The 21,173-nt window shown below is 39.1% G+C and overlaps 2 protein-coding genes across 3 annotated transcripts in view; both read right to left on the bottom strand.

The window, feature by feature from the left end:
- LOC126627823 (26S proteasome non-ATPase regulatory subunit 12 homolog A-like) overlaps window positions 1-21,173 on the bottom strand; it is an 83,185-nt gene that overhangs the window by 51,576 nt on the left and 10,436 nt on the right. The window lies entirely within an intron of this gene.
- Window positions 9,386-12,505, bottom strand: LOC126627850 (probable dolichyl pyrophosphate Glc1Man9GlcNAc2 alpha-1,3-glucosyltransferase). The gene is made up of 2 exons (XM_050297433.1): window positions 12,168-12,505; window positions 9,386-10,151 (listed from the first exon to the last, which is right to left on the bottom strand). Exons 1-2 carry the CDS (start codon window positions 12,503-12,505, stop codon window positions 9,977-9,979), a joined length of 513 nt encoding a protein of 170 aa, XP_050153390.1. The 3' UTR covers window positions 9,386-9,976.

Genomic DNA, 21,173 nt, shown 5'->3' with positions numbered 1-21,173 from the left:
AAAGGAGAGAGAGTATCCGAGGAGAGAGATGAAAAAAAAAATAAGAGAGAGATGATCGGAGAAGACTGAGAAGATTGGAGGAGAGAGAAAAAGAGAAATAGGGGAGGATAAAGAGAAAGATCGGAGGGGGGGGAGAAATAATAAAAGAAAACTAACGAAAAATCCTCAAAAACTTTAGTTTTCAACGAAAATGACAAAAAAATGTATAAGTGAATAGTACCATGAGTGACTTTTCAAGGTAAAAATGTCTTTAACGTTAAAAGTGAACAGTACCATGAGTGTTTCGTTAAGATTCTCAAATAATAAAGATAGAAGAGAAGGGATTAGGTGTGAGAGGAAAGGGAAGAGAGAATGAGTGAGCTTTAAATTCAAAAACTCTAAAAATACCTTTTGATGTTTTTAAGAAAAAAGGTAATTCTTAGGTTAGTTTTGAATACAAATTTTTTAAAAGAGTCATGCCAAACAAGTTTTCAACACTTAAAACTTGAAAAGTGTTTTTTAGTTTAAAAAATTTGATTATAGTAAAATACCAAACATATCCTAAATTATTCATTGACGTAAATCGAATTTCCTATTTACACACACGTTAATGAATATTTTCAGCTAGTTTATTATTAAAAATAAAATAATTAAAACTCCACCCAGAATTTCATTTCATAAACTCAAGTGATTAGAAAAAAAAAAGGTGATAAGATAGCTTTTGAGAGCACGTAGGTGAGGAACAACACTACTATTGAATCCTTACTTCCTCCTTGTAGAATTTTATAAAGCTCTGCCTCATACAAAAGTTGCGGGTATTTTGTCTTGATATTTTCCTGCCAAATAAATTACAACCGGTTGCTCCAACGTCATACTGCAAGTAGCACTGGAAGCAATGGAATAGTGATGAAGTGAGCAAAGCTGAGCTCAGGAATTTTTGTAATATTATTTTTTTTAACCAAATGACCGTTGCAAAGCTTCTCCCAATTCTTCACTTATACTACCTCCCCAAACACTACATGTCAGTTGGCCACTCACTAAAACAACTCAGTTACAAATTAAGTATGCTACTTATATTAATGTGTATATTTTGTGTACTTTTTCTTTGCTATTTTTCTCTGTTTCTCCTGGCAAAAATCATAAGGTGTTCTTTTTTTTCTTTTCCAGTTGTTCCTTAAAGAAGAAAGTGCTGCTGGGAGGGCAAGGCCAATCTCGCAAAATTAGATGAAAATTCTCTTGTCAATAATTGAAGGCATCGCTGTTACACTGTTTTATATGATTGCTTAATTTTGTTTTATACTTGTTAGATCATGTTGGGGATATGTCAACAATCTGTGATAAATTTATATATGCTAATAAATAATAAAATGCAAACCGTGTATGAACAATGAAATAATATTTAACAGAAATATTGCAGATCGAGGCTTACGTACCGCAATGTCCTTGAAACAGAAATTTCGCCCCTACTCAGTGCTTGTAGTTCTACGGACGTCTGCTTCACCAGGATTCAATGATCAAATCAGAATTCCAGCACTGGAAAACTTGACTTCTGACGAATTTCTGTGTGGTTCTCTCAGAAAGGATATTTGTGATTGTAGAAGAAGAATGTTGATTTTTTGTGTTCTGAATGCCATGCAGATAGATTTATACATAATATGATTATGCTTGTTCGCAACAGGTATGAGGAAGGGATGCATATGTTGGGAGACATTTTCTCATACACTTCAGACTTCATTTGAAAGGATGAGTCTGTTGATAAAATAATAAAAAAATTAAATTAATTAATTAAATTCGAAATTAATTAATTAAATCCAAAAATAATTAATTAAAGTATTTAATTATTAGAGTGAGGGGACCTTGTGATAATTAATTATATATTAATTATCAATTAATTAGCATACCCCAAAACCCAACCCCAAGGGTGAGCTCAATTTTATTCTCCAAGGTCTATCACTCCAATCACTTTCTATAAGGACAAAGCCTTATAAAGTGAGGGGACCTTGTGGTGGTGAGCAATGTGGGACAATGAAATTCTACTCAAAATTTCCAACAGATCATGGCAAGACGAGGAGCAACAAAGGGCAGCGGATGCTGTAAGCTTGGGCACTGTCTCAGAAATTGGGAGTGAACAAGTATTTATTGTTTCAAAAATAAAAACACATGAATTTGATTAGCAGCTAGACCTGTAAATGGATCGGGTTTATTGGGTTTGGATTGGATTCAACCTGATCCGTTAATTTAACAGGTCATCCAAACCCAACTCGTCATTCAAACTCAACCCGTTAATCTAATAAGTCACCTGTTAACACTTTTTTATTTAATTTTAATTTGCATTCACATATATTAGCTAACAGTCTAACATCATATATATATAATTACAATCTTCCGAATTAATTAATTACTAAAACTCCATAACACGGGTTTTGCAAAATGTGATCGAGTAGCATAGCTATATGCAGCATGCCGTATTCAACATCATCAAGAATGTACCGCACAATTATATCGCCACTTCAAGGAAGAATCTGCGGATAGAACACCCAAAAATCTGCAACACACAAGCATTACACATGCACAAAACACAAATTTTTGTGAAGACAAAATGAACTAGCTGTGCGCCAAGGAAGATCTAAAAGTTTAGAACCTTATTCTGTCAACCAACAATAACACTCATGACTTCCAAAATTTAGGGACAAAACTGATGTATATATCCTGTATACTTTGCATGTTATGTGGCCCATAAATAAGAGGTATTAAAGACATTAAAAGCTTCCTACTAATCCAATTTATTATAAGTTCAAAACTTGTCTTGGCAAAAGATGATCTCAGCGAGACATCGTTTAATAAGTACGAGAGAAAAGGGAAACAGGGAGCACACATACATTATATAAACTAGTAGCCACGTTCATTTCTGCAAGCTAATGAAGTAATTAGCTGCAATTTGTATAGGACAGAGTATAAATATATATACTCTTGAGACAACATCAGATAAGCCTTCTCCGAATGTAAGGAATAATCAGATGCAAAACTGAAAGATGGATGGCAAAGCTTATGTGTGGGTGTATAGATATATGAGCTCTGAAAGCATATTCAAAACAATATACAGATGGAGCAATTGTATATACCCCAAACCCAATATACATGTAAAGTGGCAAGACAATGTTTATAATCATGGCTCTGGTAATTGAGACGGAGATAAATACCTTCAAAATTTACTAACTAATATATACACACACAATAAATTTGTAGGGTCTTATAAAATGGTACCAATGGGACTTTGAAAAACTAATATGAATACTCGTATAAATTATCTCTACAAGTGTTGAGCCATGCCTAAACTGGAGCAACTTCTTCATTCGTTCTATATTTACAGTCCTATTGCCCTAACCTAAGTTAACCAAATAGCATAAACAATCCAATTAACGAGAATGCAGCTGACAACAAATGCATTTTCAGAGAACGTAGAAGATAAGCCTCCATAGCCTTCCCCAATACATTCACATGTGGCTTATATCATTGAAACCCAGTTAACCAAATAGCATAAACAATCTAATTAACGAAAAAACACAAAATATGCTGCCCTAGAAACCCCAAAATCTCCAATCCAATCATACACAGAAAGCACCATTTGCACAACAAAAGCACAATCGCAATTGAAATTATCAAACACAAATCAATTAATTCCAAATTAATTCGAAGCTGTTTTGAAGAGCACCACCTAAAACCAAGCTCAAGCAAAAGCTGAGAAAAATAGACGAAAAATACAATATGCAGAAAAGAAAAGTGATCGCCATGGAAGAAGAGGTGGAAGGCAATCGGAACTTACTAGAGAGAGTGTGGCAGAATTCAGTAAAACCCTGATTTTTTAGGAAGAAGATGAGGGAGAGAACGGCAGCCCAGAAGCAAGCAGAACAGAGAGGAACGTGCAACGCGAGATAAAGAGCAAGGTCTTCTATTACGATTATGAAATTACACAAAAGCCCTCCACAATGAGTGTTAACGGGTGCTAACGGGTATAAAGGGCAATATTGTAACTATACCATCTAGAGATAATACTTAGTCGTTAAGAAATTTGTTAATTAGTTATAGTTTGTTGTATTTTGCTTACCTTAGTGGTTACAAGATACTTACTTTATTCTCTCAAGTTAATGAAATCATTTTACCAAATATGGTATCACCCACCTCTTCTGTCTGACGACTTTTTAATCCAAACACTCTCGCTTCTCTCTGCCATTTTCGATCAACTCTTCGATTGATTCCCTTTCTGATTTCTTGCTCGATTCTTTTGATCTTGTTCGAGCTCTTCGATTTCTCATCACAACTCTGGCAATGGCGTCTGCTTCGTCAAAATCAGCCTCTCCTATTCATCCCATTCCAACTGCATCTTCAAACCCTAATTCTTTGAATTATGCCTCAATCATGATCTAAAACATCGGATCCATGGTGCCAATCAAGCTCACAACCACAAATTACTTGACCTAGAATGCTTTATTTGCTCCTATTTTTTGTCGTTACAACCTTACCGGTCACATTAACGGTTTTATGGTGGTGCCGCCTCAATTTCTTCTTGATTCTTCGGGAAATTGCACTATCAATCCTGCATTTGTTTCCTGGTATGAGAATGATCAAAATATTCTCATTTGGCTCAACTCCACACTCTCTGAATCCCTAATTCCCTATACGGTTGGTGTACATTTTGCTCGTGAACTTTGGGTGAAATTGGAATCTCGACTTGCCACGGCCTCTCAATCTCACATTCATGAGCTTCGATCTCGTCTTCGTAATCTTACCAAAGGAGATTCAACTGCTGCTCAGTATCTTCAGAAAATTGAGGCAATTGCTGATGCCCTCGCCAATGCCGGCTCTCCGGTTGAAGATTCCGATCTGATCTCTATCACTCTTCATGGTCTGCCCCCTGAGTATGATTCGTTTATTGATGCCATTCAATTTCGTCTTGGATCGACAACTATTAACGAGTTACAAGGTCTGTTACTTAGCAAAGAGATCCAATTAGCCAACCGCAAGAAAACCACATCAGAATCATCTCTTTTTCAAGCTCTCAACAGCTCTGCCGAAATTCTTCCACTTCCAGCATCAAACCCTAACTTTCAGGCGTTTGTTGCTTAGTCCCCTTCTTCCTTTAACAATCAAGGTCGTGGAATGGATCGCAACTACAATCGTGGCAATTCCAATCGTGGCAATTACAGATCTTATAATCATCCATGATTGAGCAATAACAATTGCTCAAACACCAACAATCACCGTAATAATTGTGGATGTCAACAAAATTTTTCCTCCTACAACAAGAAGAATTCATGCCAAATTTGTCATCAATTTGATCATGAGTCATGTGATTGTCCTCATTGCATGAATCCGGCTTATGGTGGAAAGTCCTCTCACTCAGCAATGGTTGCTAACAGCTCATCCTCAAATCCCACTTTGATTGTCGACTCCGGGGCAACATCTCATATAACAAACTCCTATGCAGCCTTGCAAAATCCTGAAGCCTACACTGGTCTAGAATAAGTATACATTGGAGATGGCAAAGGTTTGCCCATCACTCACTATGGTTCCACTATTTTGAATATCTCATCTAGTATTTTTCAACTTAATAAAGTACTGTATGTGCCTACATTGAAACATAATCTTCTCTCTGCAAATCAATTTCTAATTGATAATCAATGTTCTCTGCATCTTTATCTTACTCACTTCACTGTGAAGGATCTTTCTTCGAGGATGATGCGTTTTAAAGGACCTGTCCAGCAAGGATTCTATCCTTTCCATTACTACTCTTCTACAAATGGTTATCATACTGCACTCACTACATCTGTCAAGGCTTCAAAGGATGTGTGGCACCAAAGATTAGGTCATCCTTATGTCAAGATCATAAATAAACTTGCATCATGATCTTGTATTTCAGTTTTTTCTCATATAAATAAGTCTTTTTGCTCAAATTGTGCATTAGGAAAATGTTTTAGGCTTCCTTTTACTTCTACATCTTGTACAACTAGCAAGCCACTAGAACTTGTCCACACAGATGTTTGGGGACCATCACCTATAGCCTCTTGTCAAGGTTTCAGATACTATGTCATCTTTGTGGATGACTTTACTCAATATTGCTGGTTCTATCCTTTGAAATACAAGTCTGATATATTGTTTACTTTTATGCAATACAAGTCTCTAGTTGAAAACTCTTTGTGTACAAAGATCATTGCTTTACGATCTGATTTTGGTGGTTAATACTTGAGCACTCAGTTTTCCAAGTTTTTAGCTACACATGGCATTCAACATCAACTCAATTGCCCTCACACCCTTGAACAAAATGGGTGTGCAGAATGCAAGCATCGCCATTTAGTTGAAATAGCTTGTACTTCATTGCCAGCTTCTCAGGTACCTCACATATATTGGGTTGAAGCATTCCACACAACAATCTATCTTATTAACAGATTGCCAACTGCATCAAGACCATCTCCTTGGGAATCCTTATATCATCGAGTACCAAACTACAATTTCTTAAAAGTCTTCAAATGTGCCTGTTTCCCATGGTTAAAGACTTACACCTTCTCCAAGTTGGATCCTAAAAGTAAGGCCTGTGTATTTCTTGGTTATAGCTTAAATCATAAGGGCTATAAGTGCATTGATCCTGCGACCAACAGATTGTACATTTCAAGGCATGTTCTCTTCAATGAATCTAGTTTCCCATTTCACTATAGATCACCTTCTCCACCTTCAATCCCACATCCCACCTCTGGATCAACCATTCCCTTAAATCTTACCTTTACACTTCCTACAATTTCACCTTTACCTTCACCTACCTTGTCTTCATCACCTCAACCTACAATTTCACCTTCACCTACCCCGTCTTCTTCAATGAATCTAGTTTCCCATTCTCCTGTGGCAATTGCAGAACCTCCTCTCAACAATCCCATTCCACCTCTTAATACTTATCCCATGCAAACAAGGTCTAAATCTGGCATCTTCAAGCCTAAAGCCCTCACTGCCACTAAACACCTTCTACCATCTCATCTATCCTTTGATTATATACCTAACACATATCTTCAAGCCTCAAAATATTCTCATTGGTGCCAAGCAATGCAAGAAGAAGTCAATGCCCTTATCAACACCGGCACATGGTTTTTTGTCCCTAAATCTTCATCCCAGAACATTGTAGGCTGCAAGTGGGTTTTCAGAATCAAAAGAAAGCCCGATGGCACTATCGACATGTACAAGGCTCGGCTCGTGGCCAAGGGTTTCAATCAACAAGAAGGTTTAGATTACACAACAACCTTCAGTCCGGTAGCTAAACCGGTTACTATCAGACTTCTCCTTACCCTAGCAGCTCAATATGATTGGTTTTTAAACCAACTCAATGTTAGCAATGCCTTCTTACATGGGACACTCATTGAATCCATTTTCATGCATCAGCCTCCCGACTTTGAAGATCCCACAAAGCCATCTCATGTCTGCCATTTGCACAAATCATTATATGGTTTAAAACAAGCTCCAAGAGCTTGGTATGAGAAACTTCATGATGCTCTTAAATCTCTTGGCTTTCAAGGATCTCATAGTGCTCATTCTTTGTTCATTAAAAGGGCTCCAAACTCTGCTGTGGTTTTCATTCTCGTATATGTTGATGACATTTTGGTACCTAGACCAAACTCTGTTGAATGTAGCAAAGTTATTCAACAGTTCAGCTCTATGTTTCCAATCAAGGATCTCGGCCCGCTTCATTACTTCCTTGGTCTTGAAGTCAACAGATCTTCCTTGGGCATTTACATATCTCAGACAAAGTATGTCATGGATCTGATATCCAAAGCCAACATGACTGGTGCAAAACCTTGTAGTACACCACTTAGCACCTCTAAACTTGATCATGAATCTCCTTTGTTTGACAATGTCTCTTAGTATCGATCCTTGGTTGGTGCATTCCAATATCTTACATGGACAAGACCGGATCTCAGTTTTGCAGTAAATCTTGTCTGTCAATACATGCATCAACCCATAATTTCATACTTTCAGGCAGTAAAGAGAATCCTAAGGTATCTTAAGGGCTCTATTGATCTTGGCCTATGGTTTTCCAAGTGTTCTCAAATCCCACCATCACTGCACTCTCAGATGCCGATTGGGCTGGCTGTGCCCTTGATCGAAGATCAACTGGGGGCTATTGTGTTTTTCTGGGCAATTCCTTGATCAGTTGGAGTGCTAAGAAGCAACCAACAGTTGCTCAATCTTCCACAGAGGCATAGTATCGATCTCTTGCCAACATTGCATCTGAGATTACTTGGATTTGTCAGTTGTTAGTAGATATTGGTTATTGTTTGCCTAATTCTTTGTCAGTTGTTAGTAGACATTCGTTATTGTTTGCCTAATTCTCCCCAACTCTGGTGTGATAATATTTATGCTATATCTCTTGCCAAGAATCCTATTTTTCATGCTCGGACCAAGCATGTAGAAATAGACTATCATTATATTCGGGAGAAAGTCTTGGCAAAACAAATTTTTGTGCACTTTGTTTGTACACAAGATCAACTAGCTGACATTTGCACAAAGTCTCTGTCCAAATCCAGATTTCATCTTCTTCGTGACAAACTTCAACTTCGAGTTCCCCAGTTTCGTTTGAGCGGGGATATAAAGGGTAATATTGTAACTATACCATCTAGATATTACTTAGTGGTTAAGAAATCTATTAGTTAGTTATAGTTTGTTGTATTTTTCTTACCTTAGTGGTTACCTCTTGTGTATATATATATATATACTCTAAGTGTAACTTTATTCTCTCAGGTTAATGAAATCATTTTACCAAATAAATGACCCGTTATTTAACGGATTGGCCCATTAACAACCCAACCCGTTAAGCACTCACCCAAACACTAATTTTAACGAGTCGGATCGAATCGGGTATAAAATGCCAGGTCAGAGCAGCTACTCAGTAAATAGTTTAAATGCATGTCTTGGTGATCAGCAACTACGCATAAACGTTTACATTACACAACTTGCTAATTAGGATGCTCCATTTAATTCATGTATTAATATTTGTATCTACCATTCATGAGAGAGAAGTGGCTTGGGTACTCTAGCAATAAAACCTTCGCAGGAAACTGCATAGAAAATACTGCACAATTATGAATGTATGAGCGGCACCTGAAACCAACATATTAAGATTTTGTTTTGAATACTATTACACACACTGTTGCTACACGTTAACCGTATTTTGGGGAAATTTTGATATAAAGAAAGCTGAAATCATATGGCGCAGATAAACCTTTTTAAAAAAAAATCTAAACAGCAATACATCTGAATGATTTTTTATTTAATTTTTTGGCTTAACGGACATCCAATCATATACTTGTAGAATACCAAATCAAAGCAGATAGTTTAATGATTTCTTTTTGTCATTACGGACATCCAATCATGCAAAGGTTTGTTCTTTCCTTCCATCAATTAGAAATACTCAGTTTCAATAATCTTCGGTCAAAACTCCCTAACATTGAAGTCTTTGAAGATGTATTGAAACCTTATCATAAAAGTTTGGTAGCTGTCCTGAAGCTGATAACCCCCACTCAAAACATTTAAGAATGTGAAGAAATAAAAAACTGTATCTCTCAATTAAAATAACCTAGTTCTGAATACGTTAAATAGAATATATCTTCTCATCAATCAAGAGCACTCAACATACTAACAGGGGGTGAAGAGCTTTCTTCCTTCCGTTTGGTCGTACGCTCAAGCTAAACAATTGAATTGGGCATTGGGAAGTCTTTAGTTACTTAATTGCTTTGCTAGTTCTAGAGCGTAGGGTTTATAGAGAGCTGACTATAAACCTACCGCCTATTCAAAATTACATGATGTCGGAACAGTCAACAAGCAGCACCATCCAACCGAGGAGTTTTGTTTGCCCATTTGATTTGATAAACTGAAATGTTATCCTAGTATATTGCACCTCCTTCCAGTTGCCCATTAAGAATTACCTGAGCTAGTACAGCAAAAGGGGATGAATCTCCAACTAGCCCACCAGTGAATGATGCTGCTGGTGCCTTAGTGTTGAATCAAGTCTTCCAAGAACGAAAGCAAGCACTTTATCTAGTATGATATAGAACACCAAAAAATTTGGTGCCCGCCCAATAGGCATGGCAAAGTCCCCTGCCAAAATGAAACATGTGACGGATAACATGATGCATCTGCAAGGTAATGTTGAACAATCAATGCCCTACGCACGAATAAAATATGATGGCATACGATATTGAGGCACAAGAAAAATTAAGGGGTGTGATATCCATACACCATTTTTTACTTCTCACACATCCCTCTAATTTTCGGCCGTTAGATCAGATAAATTGAAGAAGATCACCGAACAGAAATTAACAAAGGGTGTGTGAGAAGTAAAATTGAGTGTTTGGATAGCACATCCCAAAATTAAATGACTTGTCCAAGATGTATGCAAACTGTTATTAAATGATCAGAGAGCAACATCAATGAATAACCATTTTGGCGTGGTTAATTCCCTCACTTCATTTTATTAAATATGAGTAACAGTAGATTGGTGGAATATCTATGTTCCTACATTTTCAGTTCATCAACATTTTAAGGTTTGGATGTTTGTGGCAGGATTTTCAATTTTCATCCCTCTCTTCCCTAACTATGTTCCATGCTATAGAAAGCATCCTAAATCATCACCAGGAAACGTCAAAAAATGGATATACATAAAAAAAATGTCATTAGCTCCGAATATTGTGGAAACATATATATACTTCAAGAGAAAAAATCATTTTATTTTTATACGCCCACTTATCATTCTAAGCTACTACTCTACAAGAAATAAAAGGATAACCATAATTATTTTATCATACCAAGTGAAAAAAATAAAAATAAATAAATAAAAACCACTAAAGCAAATAGCTTTTCAATCATTAGTTCAAAAGAACTATACCAAAACTCTGAAGATCCCATCACCAAAGGGGTACCCAAATACCCTATACCACAAGTGATCCACCTCCTCGCCCCTTTCTCCCTAAAAATTCCTCTAATTACTCTCCGTCCATACCACCCAAAAAACGTGGCAAAATGTGAAGATCTTAATGCAAAATGATAGACCCAAGAAAGGGCATAGCTAGGATTTTTCAGAGGGTTGGGCTAATATTATTTAAGGAAAAAAAAAGGAAAAAATTATAACCAAAGACAACCAATTATGTGATGAAAAAACCACCAATTATGGCTTGAAAAGAGGAGAGTGTAGAGTAAAAATGGAATGATAATCAGTTTAATAGGCTTACTGGCACTATAATTAGTTTAATGAGTTTTGATTGGGCAAGAACTGTCCCGTGCTACAGCCCAGGGAAGCCTAAACATAGCTCTCTCTCTCTCTCTCTCTCTCTCTCTCTCTCTCTCTCTCTCTCTCTCACACACACACACACACACACACACATCCTCTATTCAGTTTCATGTTCATAAGAATCTAAATAAACCATTCAAACCAACTTTGAGTGTGACCTCAGATCCTGTAACTTCAGTTCGTATACATAATCCAAACCTCATCAATGGAACTAACTTCTAGGCCACACAGAGATGGCTCATTACATCCTGCACCATTCTTGCATGGTTTATAACTTTATGGGAGCCATGGGTAGCAACATTCAATTTATACGTTCTACCCTGCCAAACCTAATGCAGCTGCAGCTGCTTCAGTTCGGTAATTATTTCAAGATGCTCTACTTTGAGATTTCATCTGCTTTTCTAACAGCAGAAAGAATCCTTATTTGCTCAATATTCTGTCAATAAAATCTGTCTTTCCTTATGTATGGCTCAGAGAACAAATGATAGTACATCATTACTTTTTGTTAGGAAGCTCAATGGCTTTATGACGCTAATGCAATACTATCGACTAATCCACTTAATAAAGATACGACTCCAGATGGTCTTGATTTCCAATAGTAAGATACATGAAACACAATACGAAGAGATGGCACAACTATAAGTCTCTTACTAATTGTTTACAAAGTATTAACATATATTCAGCTCTCCTCAAAATCCCATTTTTTTATGGAAAACAAATCCAAAGCTATTCTTTGTTTGGGCGACAAGTCACAAGCAAATGTTAATATGTTCTGAGATTGCTTCATAGCAGCAGATTAGACTAATATGAAGAATGCAAATAACCATTTCAAAAACAAAAAGGCAGAGCCTGAGAGATTACCTACCCATGATACACAAACGGGCCATATGCCAATGTAAAACCAGCCAGCCACAACAACAGCCCCAAAACCGAAAGCCGCCAAAAACCCCTCACCAATCCTTTCCAACAATAATGCCTCAACAAGTAAACAAAATAAATAGGCGCCACAACCGCAAACAAATGCTTGAAGCACAACAACATAGCAAAAACAAGCCCACCAGTAAAGTCCCTCCCTTCCTCCAAACGCGAAGGCGAAATCAACAAAATCCCAAGCAAAAACCCATTGTGCTGGATATGCAAACGGTCTACAATAATAAGCATTGGCGACCAAACCACCAGAACCCAGATCATCTTTCGCTTCATCGAATCCCAATTCCTACTAAATCGATAAACCCCATACAAAAGGCACAAATCTGATAAGATAACCGAGATTCTTTGGAAGGAAAGCACTGCGTTTGAGCTGTATTTCAAGCCCTTTTGGAGGTGACCGATTTGTGGGTCGATGAGATTGGCGAAAACGGAAAGGAAGAGCTCGATGTAGGTAAAGAATGGCGGGTAGTCGAGGGTCCAATGCTCGTCTCGTCAGTGTACCAATGGGCAAGAGGCAGAGGTGGGTTGTAGCTAGCCTATGGCAGTGGACCTTATAGTTTGTGCTTTTGTAGGCTGGGATTAGAAGCAGCTTTACACAGGCGGCGATGGCGAAGAACCCCCGTAGCTCTGTGATAAGGTTGCGGGGTTTCGGAGAAATTCTGGGAACTCGGCTTGGAAATCATCAAAATCTTCCCAAAAGTGGCATCAGCTTCTTCTTAATCAACCCACTGGACCAGCAATTGCACACCTGCTGAGTTGCCCTTCTTATAAATCCTTCGAGCTAGAATCTTCTGTGGAAAGGTCTGAGATGGTCCATCCTCTAAAACCTGAGGGAGTGTGGAATGCAACACATTATTGGAACCCAACTGCCTCTTGAGATTACTCACATGGAACACTGGATGTATTTTACTTTCCACAGGGAGCCTCAATCTGTATGCAACTGGACCAATCTTCTCTATCACCTCATAGGGACCATAATACCTCGGCTGCAACTTGTGATAACCGTGTGGTGCCAGTGATTGCGGTTGATATGGTATCAGTTTCAAATACACTGAGTCTCTAATTGCAAATTGTCTCTCACTCCTCTTCTTATCTGCTTGCATTCTCATTCTGTTTTGAGCCCTCACCAAGTTGGAATTGACCACAGATAGCACCCTATCCCTCTCCAAAAGACTTTGTTCCACTGCATCCACATTAGTCGTACCTAGTTCATAGGCAGTCATATGTGGTGGAGGGTATCCATACACAAGTTCAAAGGGGGTAAACTTTGAAGATGTGTAGTAAGATGTATTAAAACACCATTCGGTCCAAGCAAGCCATTTAACCCAATTTCGAGGTTGTTCCCCCACAAAGCATCTGTGATAAGTCTCAAGGCATCGATTCATCACCTTAGTTTGTCCATCACTCTGAGGGTGATAGTCCGAGTTCATACAAAGTTTAGACTACTAGAGCTTAAAAAATTCCTTCCAGAATGCACTAATAAAGCTGAGGTCCCTATCATTAACTATGGAGTGAGGCATTCCTTGCAATTTAAAGACACTATCAATGAATACTTGGACAACCGTGGAACCAATGTAGGGATGAGATAAAGCCATAAAGTGGGAGTACTTAGACAGCCTATCTACCACCACCATTATCACAAATTTTCCTTTGCATAGTGGAAGGTCAACTATGAAATCCATGTTGATATCAGTCCAGTCCTTAGTTGGGATAGGCAAGGGTTGCAACAATCCTGGGGAGAAGTTGTCTCACATTTGTTTTGTTGACAAATGTGACACGCATCAATAAATTGTCTAATGTGGTTCTTCATTCCTTGCTAATAGAACTGTTTTTTCAATTTATGATATGTTTTAACCACTCCTTGGTGTCCAGCAGCTGGAGAAGAATGATATTCCTCAATGAGATTGCATATCCACTCCAAATCAGGACTTAACACAATCTGTTTCTTATAGCACAAGAAGCTGTTCCTAATGGAAATTTTACCAAGGGTAGCGCTACCAACACCATTATGAGCACTTTCCCTGACTTCCTTTGTTTTCTACAAGATCCATTCATCACCTTCATTAAACCTTCTTAAGTCATCCAACCAACCACTATAGGGGTAGGAAATGTAGGCACATTCAAGAGACTCAACAGAACTTGGGTCTTGGAGTGGGGCAACACCTTGAACCCTTGATAATGCATTTGCAACCACATTGTCTTGTCCTACTTTGTACTGAATCTCATAATCAAACCCCAAGAGTTTAGAGATCCATTTATGTTGGAAGGGTGTATTAGCCCTTTGATTCATAAAGTACTTCAAGCTATTATGGTTGGTCTTGATAATAAAATGCCTCCCGTGAAGTTAGTTTTGCCATTTCCTCACTTCATATACTATAGTAATGAGTTCCCTTTCATAGGTGGATAGCGATTGGTTCCTTGGTCCGAGTGATTGGCTAGCAAATGCAATTGGTCTTCGACCTTGTTGTAAAACTGCACCAATTCCCAACTCTAAGGCATCACATTCGATTTCAAAAGGCTTAGAAAAATCAGGAAGGGCAAAGACCTGTGGGGAAAGCATCACTTCCTTTAACTTAGCATCAGACCATTGGAAAGCATCCCTTTTGGTTAAGTTATACAAGGGTTGACAAATTCCCCTATAACCAGGAAAGAACTTCCTGTAATAACCTGTTAAACCAAGGAAACCCCTTAATTGCTTGACAGTTGTTGGGACAAGCCAATCCTTAATTGCCTGCAACTTGGTTGGGTCAACCTCAACCCCATCCTTGGATGCAATATGCCCCAAGTATTCCACCTTACTTTACCCTAGGGAACATTTAGACATTTTAAGATGCAACTGGTGATGTTGTAATACCTCAAAAATAGTCTTCAAATGTGCCAAGTGATCAGACCAAGATTTGCTATAAATCAAGAGGTCATCAAAGAAAACTAGCACAAATTTTATGAGGTATGGTTTGAACAGGTCGTTCATTAAGTTTTGAAAGGTGGCCGGAGCATTAGTAAACCTAAATGGCATAACTAAGAACTCATAATGACCTTCATGAGTTTTAAAAGCAATCTTTTCCATATCTCCAAGATGCATTAGAATCTGATGATATCCAGATCGTAGGTCCAATTTAGAAAAGTAGACAGCACCAAGTAGGGGTGGGCGCGGTGCGGTTTGGTGCGGTTTCGAGTGAAACCACAACCGAAATCGAAACTTTTTGCGGTGCGGTGCGGTGCGGTTTTGAAGCCAAAACCGAAATGAAACCAAACCGTTTGGTTCGGTTCGGTGCGGTTTCAAACGGTTTCGGTTTGGTTTTTGAGAAAAAAATGTACAATTTAAAATATACACATATTTATGCATAAGATGATCTTATTTTCCTTGTATATTAATTAATGAATATGCACCAAAATTGCACCAAAAACAGCAACAACACCAAAAACTGCACCAAACCTGCAGCAAAACAACACCAAGAGCTGTACCAAACCTGCAGCAAAAAACTGCACTGAAACTGCACAAAAAACAGCAGCTAAACAGCACCAAAACTGCACAAAAAACAGCAGCTAAACTGCAGCAAAAATTACACCACAACTGCACCAAAACTGCACAAAAAAACTGCACAAAACTGCACCAAAAAACTGCACAAAAACGCATCACATAATTCACATCTACTAAAATTCAACTTGATCACCAATCAATCACAATAGTTTACTACAACCCAATTGAAAAGTTAAGTTTGCCATAATACAACTAAAGTTCAAACTTCAAGGTTTCAAATGTTATATTTTTTTTTCTCGAAAAATAGAGAACTAACTGACCAACTTCTTCCTTGATGAAACACTTGAGAAAGAAAGCAAAGCAGCTTTGAATCTCAGCTGCTGAATACTCTGTTCTTCCTCCCCAACTCCTCCATAACTCCCATAAGAGAAATTTTCTGCGACCACTTTCCAGCAGCTGCAAAAAAGATATCAAACTTAAATACGAATTCCAAAAACAAAGCAAGAGAGTGCATTTGGACGTTGGTTTGAGTGCAGAGGCGGTGGAGGGAGGGTGGGTCGGTGGACCAGTGGTGTAGGTGGTGAAGATGGGGATGGATGGTGATGGGTTCGGGTGGGCTGCCCATTTGAGGGTTTGAGTTAGTTTGGTTGGGTTGCTGCCGGCTAAAGCTAGAGCGTTGAGAGGGGAGGTGGGTGTATTGAGAAATATGACAGATCGGATTGGGGAAATTAGGGGTTTTGATGGAGAAGAAGGGGAGGGGGAGAGAAATTGGGTTGAGAATGGAAGCTGCCATTTCGTGAGGAATGACAGATACAATCCCCCAAAACATGCACCCACTCTCTGCGACTAAACCCCTCTCCTCTTTCCCCAAAATCCCAAAATCACGCCCCCAAATCTCTGCGTCCAACCCCCTCTCCTCTCTCCCCCAAATCACGAGATCAGATCTTCTGCACCTAAACCCCTCTCCTCTCTCCTCTGTCCCCCAAAATCACGCCCCCACCCTTTGGCCCCAAAAACAACAGCGCAACCGGCTGTTTTGGGTGATGCACAACCCACGTATAGACAATGGCTGAAACATAATTAATTCAAAATCAAGTTTATTGAGTTAATTGTAGATGATATTTTTAAGAAACTGTTCAACATCTCATCAAGTGAAAGGGGAAGAAGTAGAAAGATGGGCATCTTTACGGAATATTTGGAATATAAGCTGTGAGTAAAGAAATTCTTAAACCTTACCACCTTAATTGAAGATTTTATCTTTCAATTGCAGCACTCTGAATTGAAGATTTTATTTCGAAAATGGAAGCAATAAATTCAGAAATTATCTTTCAAGACCCAAACTTCTTTTTGAGACAAATAACTAACAAATTATCTTACCATATTAGCTGGTAAGCAATGACTCAGTGAGGTCGCAAGGCAAGGCAGAGATGAAAGCAAGCAGTGACTCAGTGACTCAGTGAGGTCGCAAGCAGAAGCAGTCGCTCGCAGGCAGCCGCAGAAGCAGATGCAGAAGCAGTCGCGACTCGCTCGCAGGCAGGCAGGCAGAAGCAGTCGCTCGCAGGCAGGCAGGCAGAAGCAGATGCAAGCAGGCAGTCAGGTGACCAGGTCGCAAAGGCAGATGCGAAGATGCAAGGAGGCGGCGCAGAAGCAGTCAATGAAAGTGCAAACCCAGAACCGCAAAACCAAATGTATAAGTATAACCTAGTTGAATGAACTAAATAAAAATAAAAAAGTGCGGTTTCGGTTTCAGTTTCGGTTTCGGTACGGTTTTGAAAACCCAAAACCGAAACCAAACCGTTTTATGTGCCGCGGTTCGGTTTTGAAACCGAAACCGTTTCAAAACCGCAAAACCAAACCGTTTGGTGCGGTTTGATTCGATTTGTGTTTCGGTTTCGGTTTTCGGTTTCAAGTGCCCACCCCTAGCACCAAGAGTTCATCCAAAAGGTCATCGATTAAGGGAATAGGGTACTTATCTTTAATAGTAAGAGCATTAAGTTCCATGTAGTCAATGCACATCCTCCAAGTGCCTTCCTTCTTCTTCACCAAGAGGACAGGAAAAGAGAAGGGGCTACGACTTGGTCGAATGAACCCTGCAGCAAGTAATTCCTCCACAGCCTTTTCTGAAGAGGACCATAATGATAAGGTCAAATGTTTAGGGGTTGTGCTCTAAAGAGTAGAGGAATGCGATGATCATAAACTCGGGAATGAGGCAATTTTGAATGAACCTCAAAGATGTTTGCAAATGCTCCTAAGAGATGTTGGAGTTGTTGTTGTTCGAGTATGGAAAGGTCAGTTGCTTCAATCTTCTTACCCTTCATGGAATAAAGGAATAATCCCAAATTGGAGTTATTAAGTTCCCTCTCCAAATGCTGAAGAGATACCTCTTAACTTAATGGGGTCATGGGAGGCTTGTGGAACAGTTTCTATGTGTAATTGTTTCGAGTGAACTCTATGGTAAGGAGTTCGAAATACCATAGAACATGACTGACCATAGATAGCCACGGAACCCCTAATACCATATCACATCCACCAAAAGGGAGGGAATACAAATCTACCATGCAATGATAACCCCCAAGTGAGAGAACCGAGGCCCCAAGTGAGAGAGTCGAGGCTTTGCAGCAACCTAATCTTTTGACCTTGCCATCATCAACAATCATGACCTCAAAAAACTTAGTGGATTGCACTGGATGTCCCCAATGTTTAAGCAATTTGGAGTCACTGAAATTGTGTGTGCTCCCCGAGTCCAATGAGATTTTGACAGGGTGACCATTAATGGTACAATCTACTTTCATAGTCCGAAGAGTGTGCCTGTCATTAGTGCCATAAAAAGCACACTCACTCAACTCCATAGTAAGCAATTCAGGGTTGGTGTTCTCCCCATTCCTCATGAGGTTCTGTTTCCCCCAAATCAAGCATGAGCAATTGCTTAAGCCCACATTTATGTCCCCTAACCCATTTATCATTGCAAAACAAAACACTATCCCTTATCTCTTTTATGTTGAATTTCAGCTGGGGTAAGTTTCTTAACCAGCAAGTTACCATGGCGAGCTAGAGCTTGGGAATTAGGTGCTAGGGTGACAAGTTTAGCAGCATTAAAGGCTCTAGGAACAGAAGATTTTAACTCAGCAAGTTTAGTATCCACTTGAATAGCAATGGATATCGCCTCATGAGAATTTGTAGGTTTATGGAGTATCACATCATACTTCAATTCACGTTTGAGACCCCCCAAGAAGTAGATGTTCGATTAGCCAATCGTTGGAATTCAGATATATACTCACGAAGTGTACCTGTTTGGCGCAGTTTGAATAGAGATTCGGCACTATCATCAAACTTCGAGGGCCCAAATTCTCCGCAAAAAGCTTTAGTGACATCCTCACAACGTGAGAGAGAACGAGTACAATCCATCCATTAAAAGCATTGCAAAGGTTCACCGATAAGGTGGAATGAGGCGATGAATACCTTATGTGCCTCAGGAGTGTTGTAAAATGCAAAAAAAACTAATCAGCCTTATAGATCCAGGCGAGTAAGTCGTCGACTTCAGTGAAGTGAGGGAAATCAACTCGAGGTGTCCATGGTGGCCGATGGGTTTGGCCATCACCAGGGTCATTAAGGTGATGCAGGGGCTGGATCTGGTCCAAATTGGGAACCGATGAACGATCGAGAAAACCCAGAGCAGAAGAGCAGGCCCTGTTATAACACACAACCAGTTCACGGCAGAATTGCTCGAAATACACTAAAAGGCGAGTTTCTATAGCCGATGGAAGCTGAGCTCTGAAGGCCTCAGCGACAGTGGAGTGAACAGAAGATTGACCGCCTCAGCAATCATGGTAGGAAGGTTAGCAATGGTGATGACACACCCCAACTGCCGGAGGTCAAAGCATGATGGCCTTCACTGGAAAGTGACGTAACCATAAGTGTAACTGAAGTCAAAAGTGACTAAATTAAAACCAAACTAGAACTAATTTAAACTAAACAATGAAAGAGTGCACAGTCATGGGAAGAACCCACCACAATTATTCAGAGCATAATAGACAGTGCGACTACAGAAGAATAGTCAACTAGTTAAAGTACACTTATTACACAATAGTGAATAAGTTCATACTCTTAAACAGAGCTAATGTCAGAATTGCTGGAGACTTCTCGAGGTGCCACAAAGAGTACAGCTGCCTAGGTCTTTGAAGGACAAAAAACAAAGTTGAGTAGGTCAGCAAAACAACGTATGTAAGAAAAACCTTTTTTTTTTTTAACATAGTAACCCCTCGATGTAAAACAAGTATAGTTTCCTTAAAACATACTATGTAAGTATGTAAACAACAATACAATAGCAATAAGGCCAAAAACATGCCAAGTCATGATATATCAAATGTCGCAGTAATATAATCATGTGATAATCAAGTATAAACAATTGCTCATCCATCTATGCTAGCACACGAGTCGGAGTTGCCTAAATGTAACCTGTACGACAAGACTGGGTGTAATCAATAGGCTCTAGTACTACGATCACGTGAAGGCCAGCGCCGAGGCGCGGTCACATACGAGTCAGAATTGCCTAATGCAATCTATACGACAAGACTGGCACCTAACTTGGATCCAAGGTGAGCAAACGGTGCAGATGTGAATATACACATGAAGGACTGGCTCTGGCCCTGGGGCGAGTACTAACACTGGGGTGCAGTAAGAATGAGCATGTACAAATATGTATGAATGTCATGACAGTAATATCCCAACCATATAGCAGCATTTATCACATTTAATATCACAATAACGATACTTGGCAATATAAGCGTAAAATGAAGTAAATACGCATTTATGGAAACTATAACTATGTATAGATATAAAAACAAACTGCCCACTCACAAAGACATCGTCGGATCGTAGCCTCTGAGCCTTGTTGGCCCCGTACGTCCTTGGGATACGTTTCCCCTATACGTGAAATAACTATTTTAATTTATTAATAACACATATAATGAAACTTAAATAAAACCCCCCATAGTTTGCTCAAACCTAGGGTTTAAATATATGAAATCGATCTACTTGACGTCCTGGACCAACACAAATTGACAAAAGGTCAATCAAAGGCTGGACACGCCGCCTAGGGCATGACCTTACGCGCCACCACACGCAGGCAAAGGCTGACGGACGTTAGGAATATTTCGTTAAAATGCTAACAGATGTTAATGGCGTTACCTGACGCCATTAGAATATTCCGTCAAAGTTGGCTGAATATTCCCTTGTCTTCTCCAATGGTCCTCGCCTGTCGCCGCCGTCCACTGCCGAAATCTGGGGAAAGTCGTCGATTTCTGGGAAAAACTTCAAACCTTCATATCTTCTTCATTTCTCAACCATTTTTCACAAAATTTATATGGAAATGAAGCTTATTAAGAGTAGAATTACGTTATACCTTTCAAAAGTCCAAAAAGTGGATAAAGGTGGCCTGAAAAAGCCTTGAAAGGTACGGTA

Source organism: Malus sylvestris, chromosome 7 (genome assembly GCF_916048215.2).
Source record: "Malus sylvestris chromosome 7, drMalSylv7.2, whole genome shotgun sequence".
Classification (NCBI taxonomy): domain Eukaryota; kingdom Viridiplantae; phylum Streptophyta; class Magnoliopsida; order Rosales; family Rosaceae; genus Malus; species Malus sylvestris.
This window is presented reverse-complemented; position numbering and strand designations above follow the sequence as displayed.

Excerpts from the sequence above, each read along its gene's own strand:
- LOC126627850 (XM_050297433.1), bottom strand. The coding sequence starts at position 12,505 with ATGAAGCGAAAGATGATCTGGGTTCTGGTGGTTTGGTCGCCAATGCTT. Across the intron at positions 10,152-12,167 it reads GGCCCGTTTGTGTATCATGG|ATGCATCATGTTATCCGTCA; the intron begins GTAGGTAATCTC and ends ATTACCTTGCAG.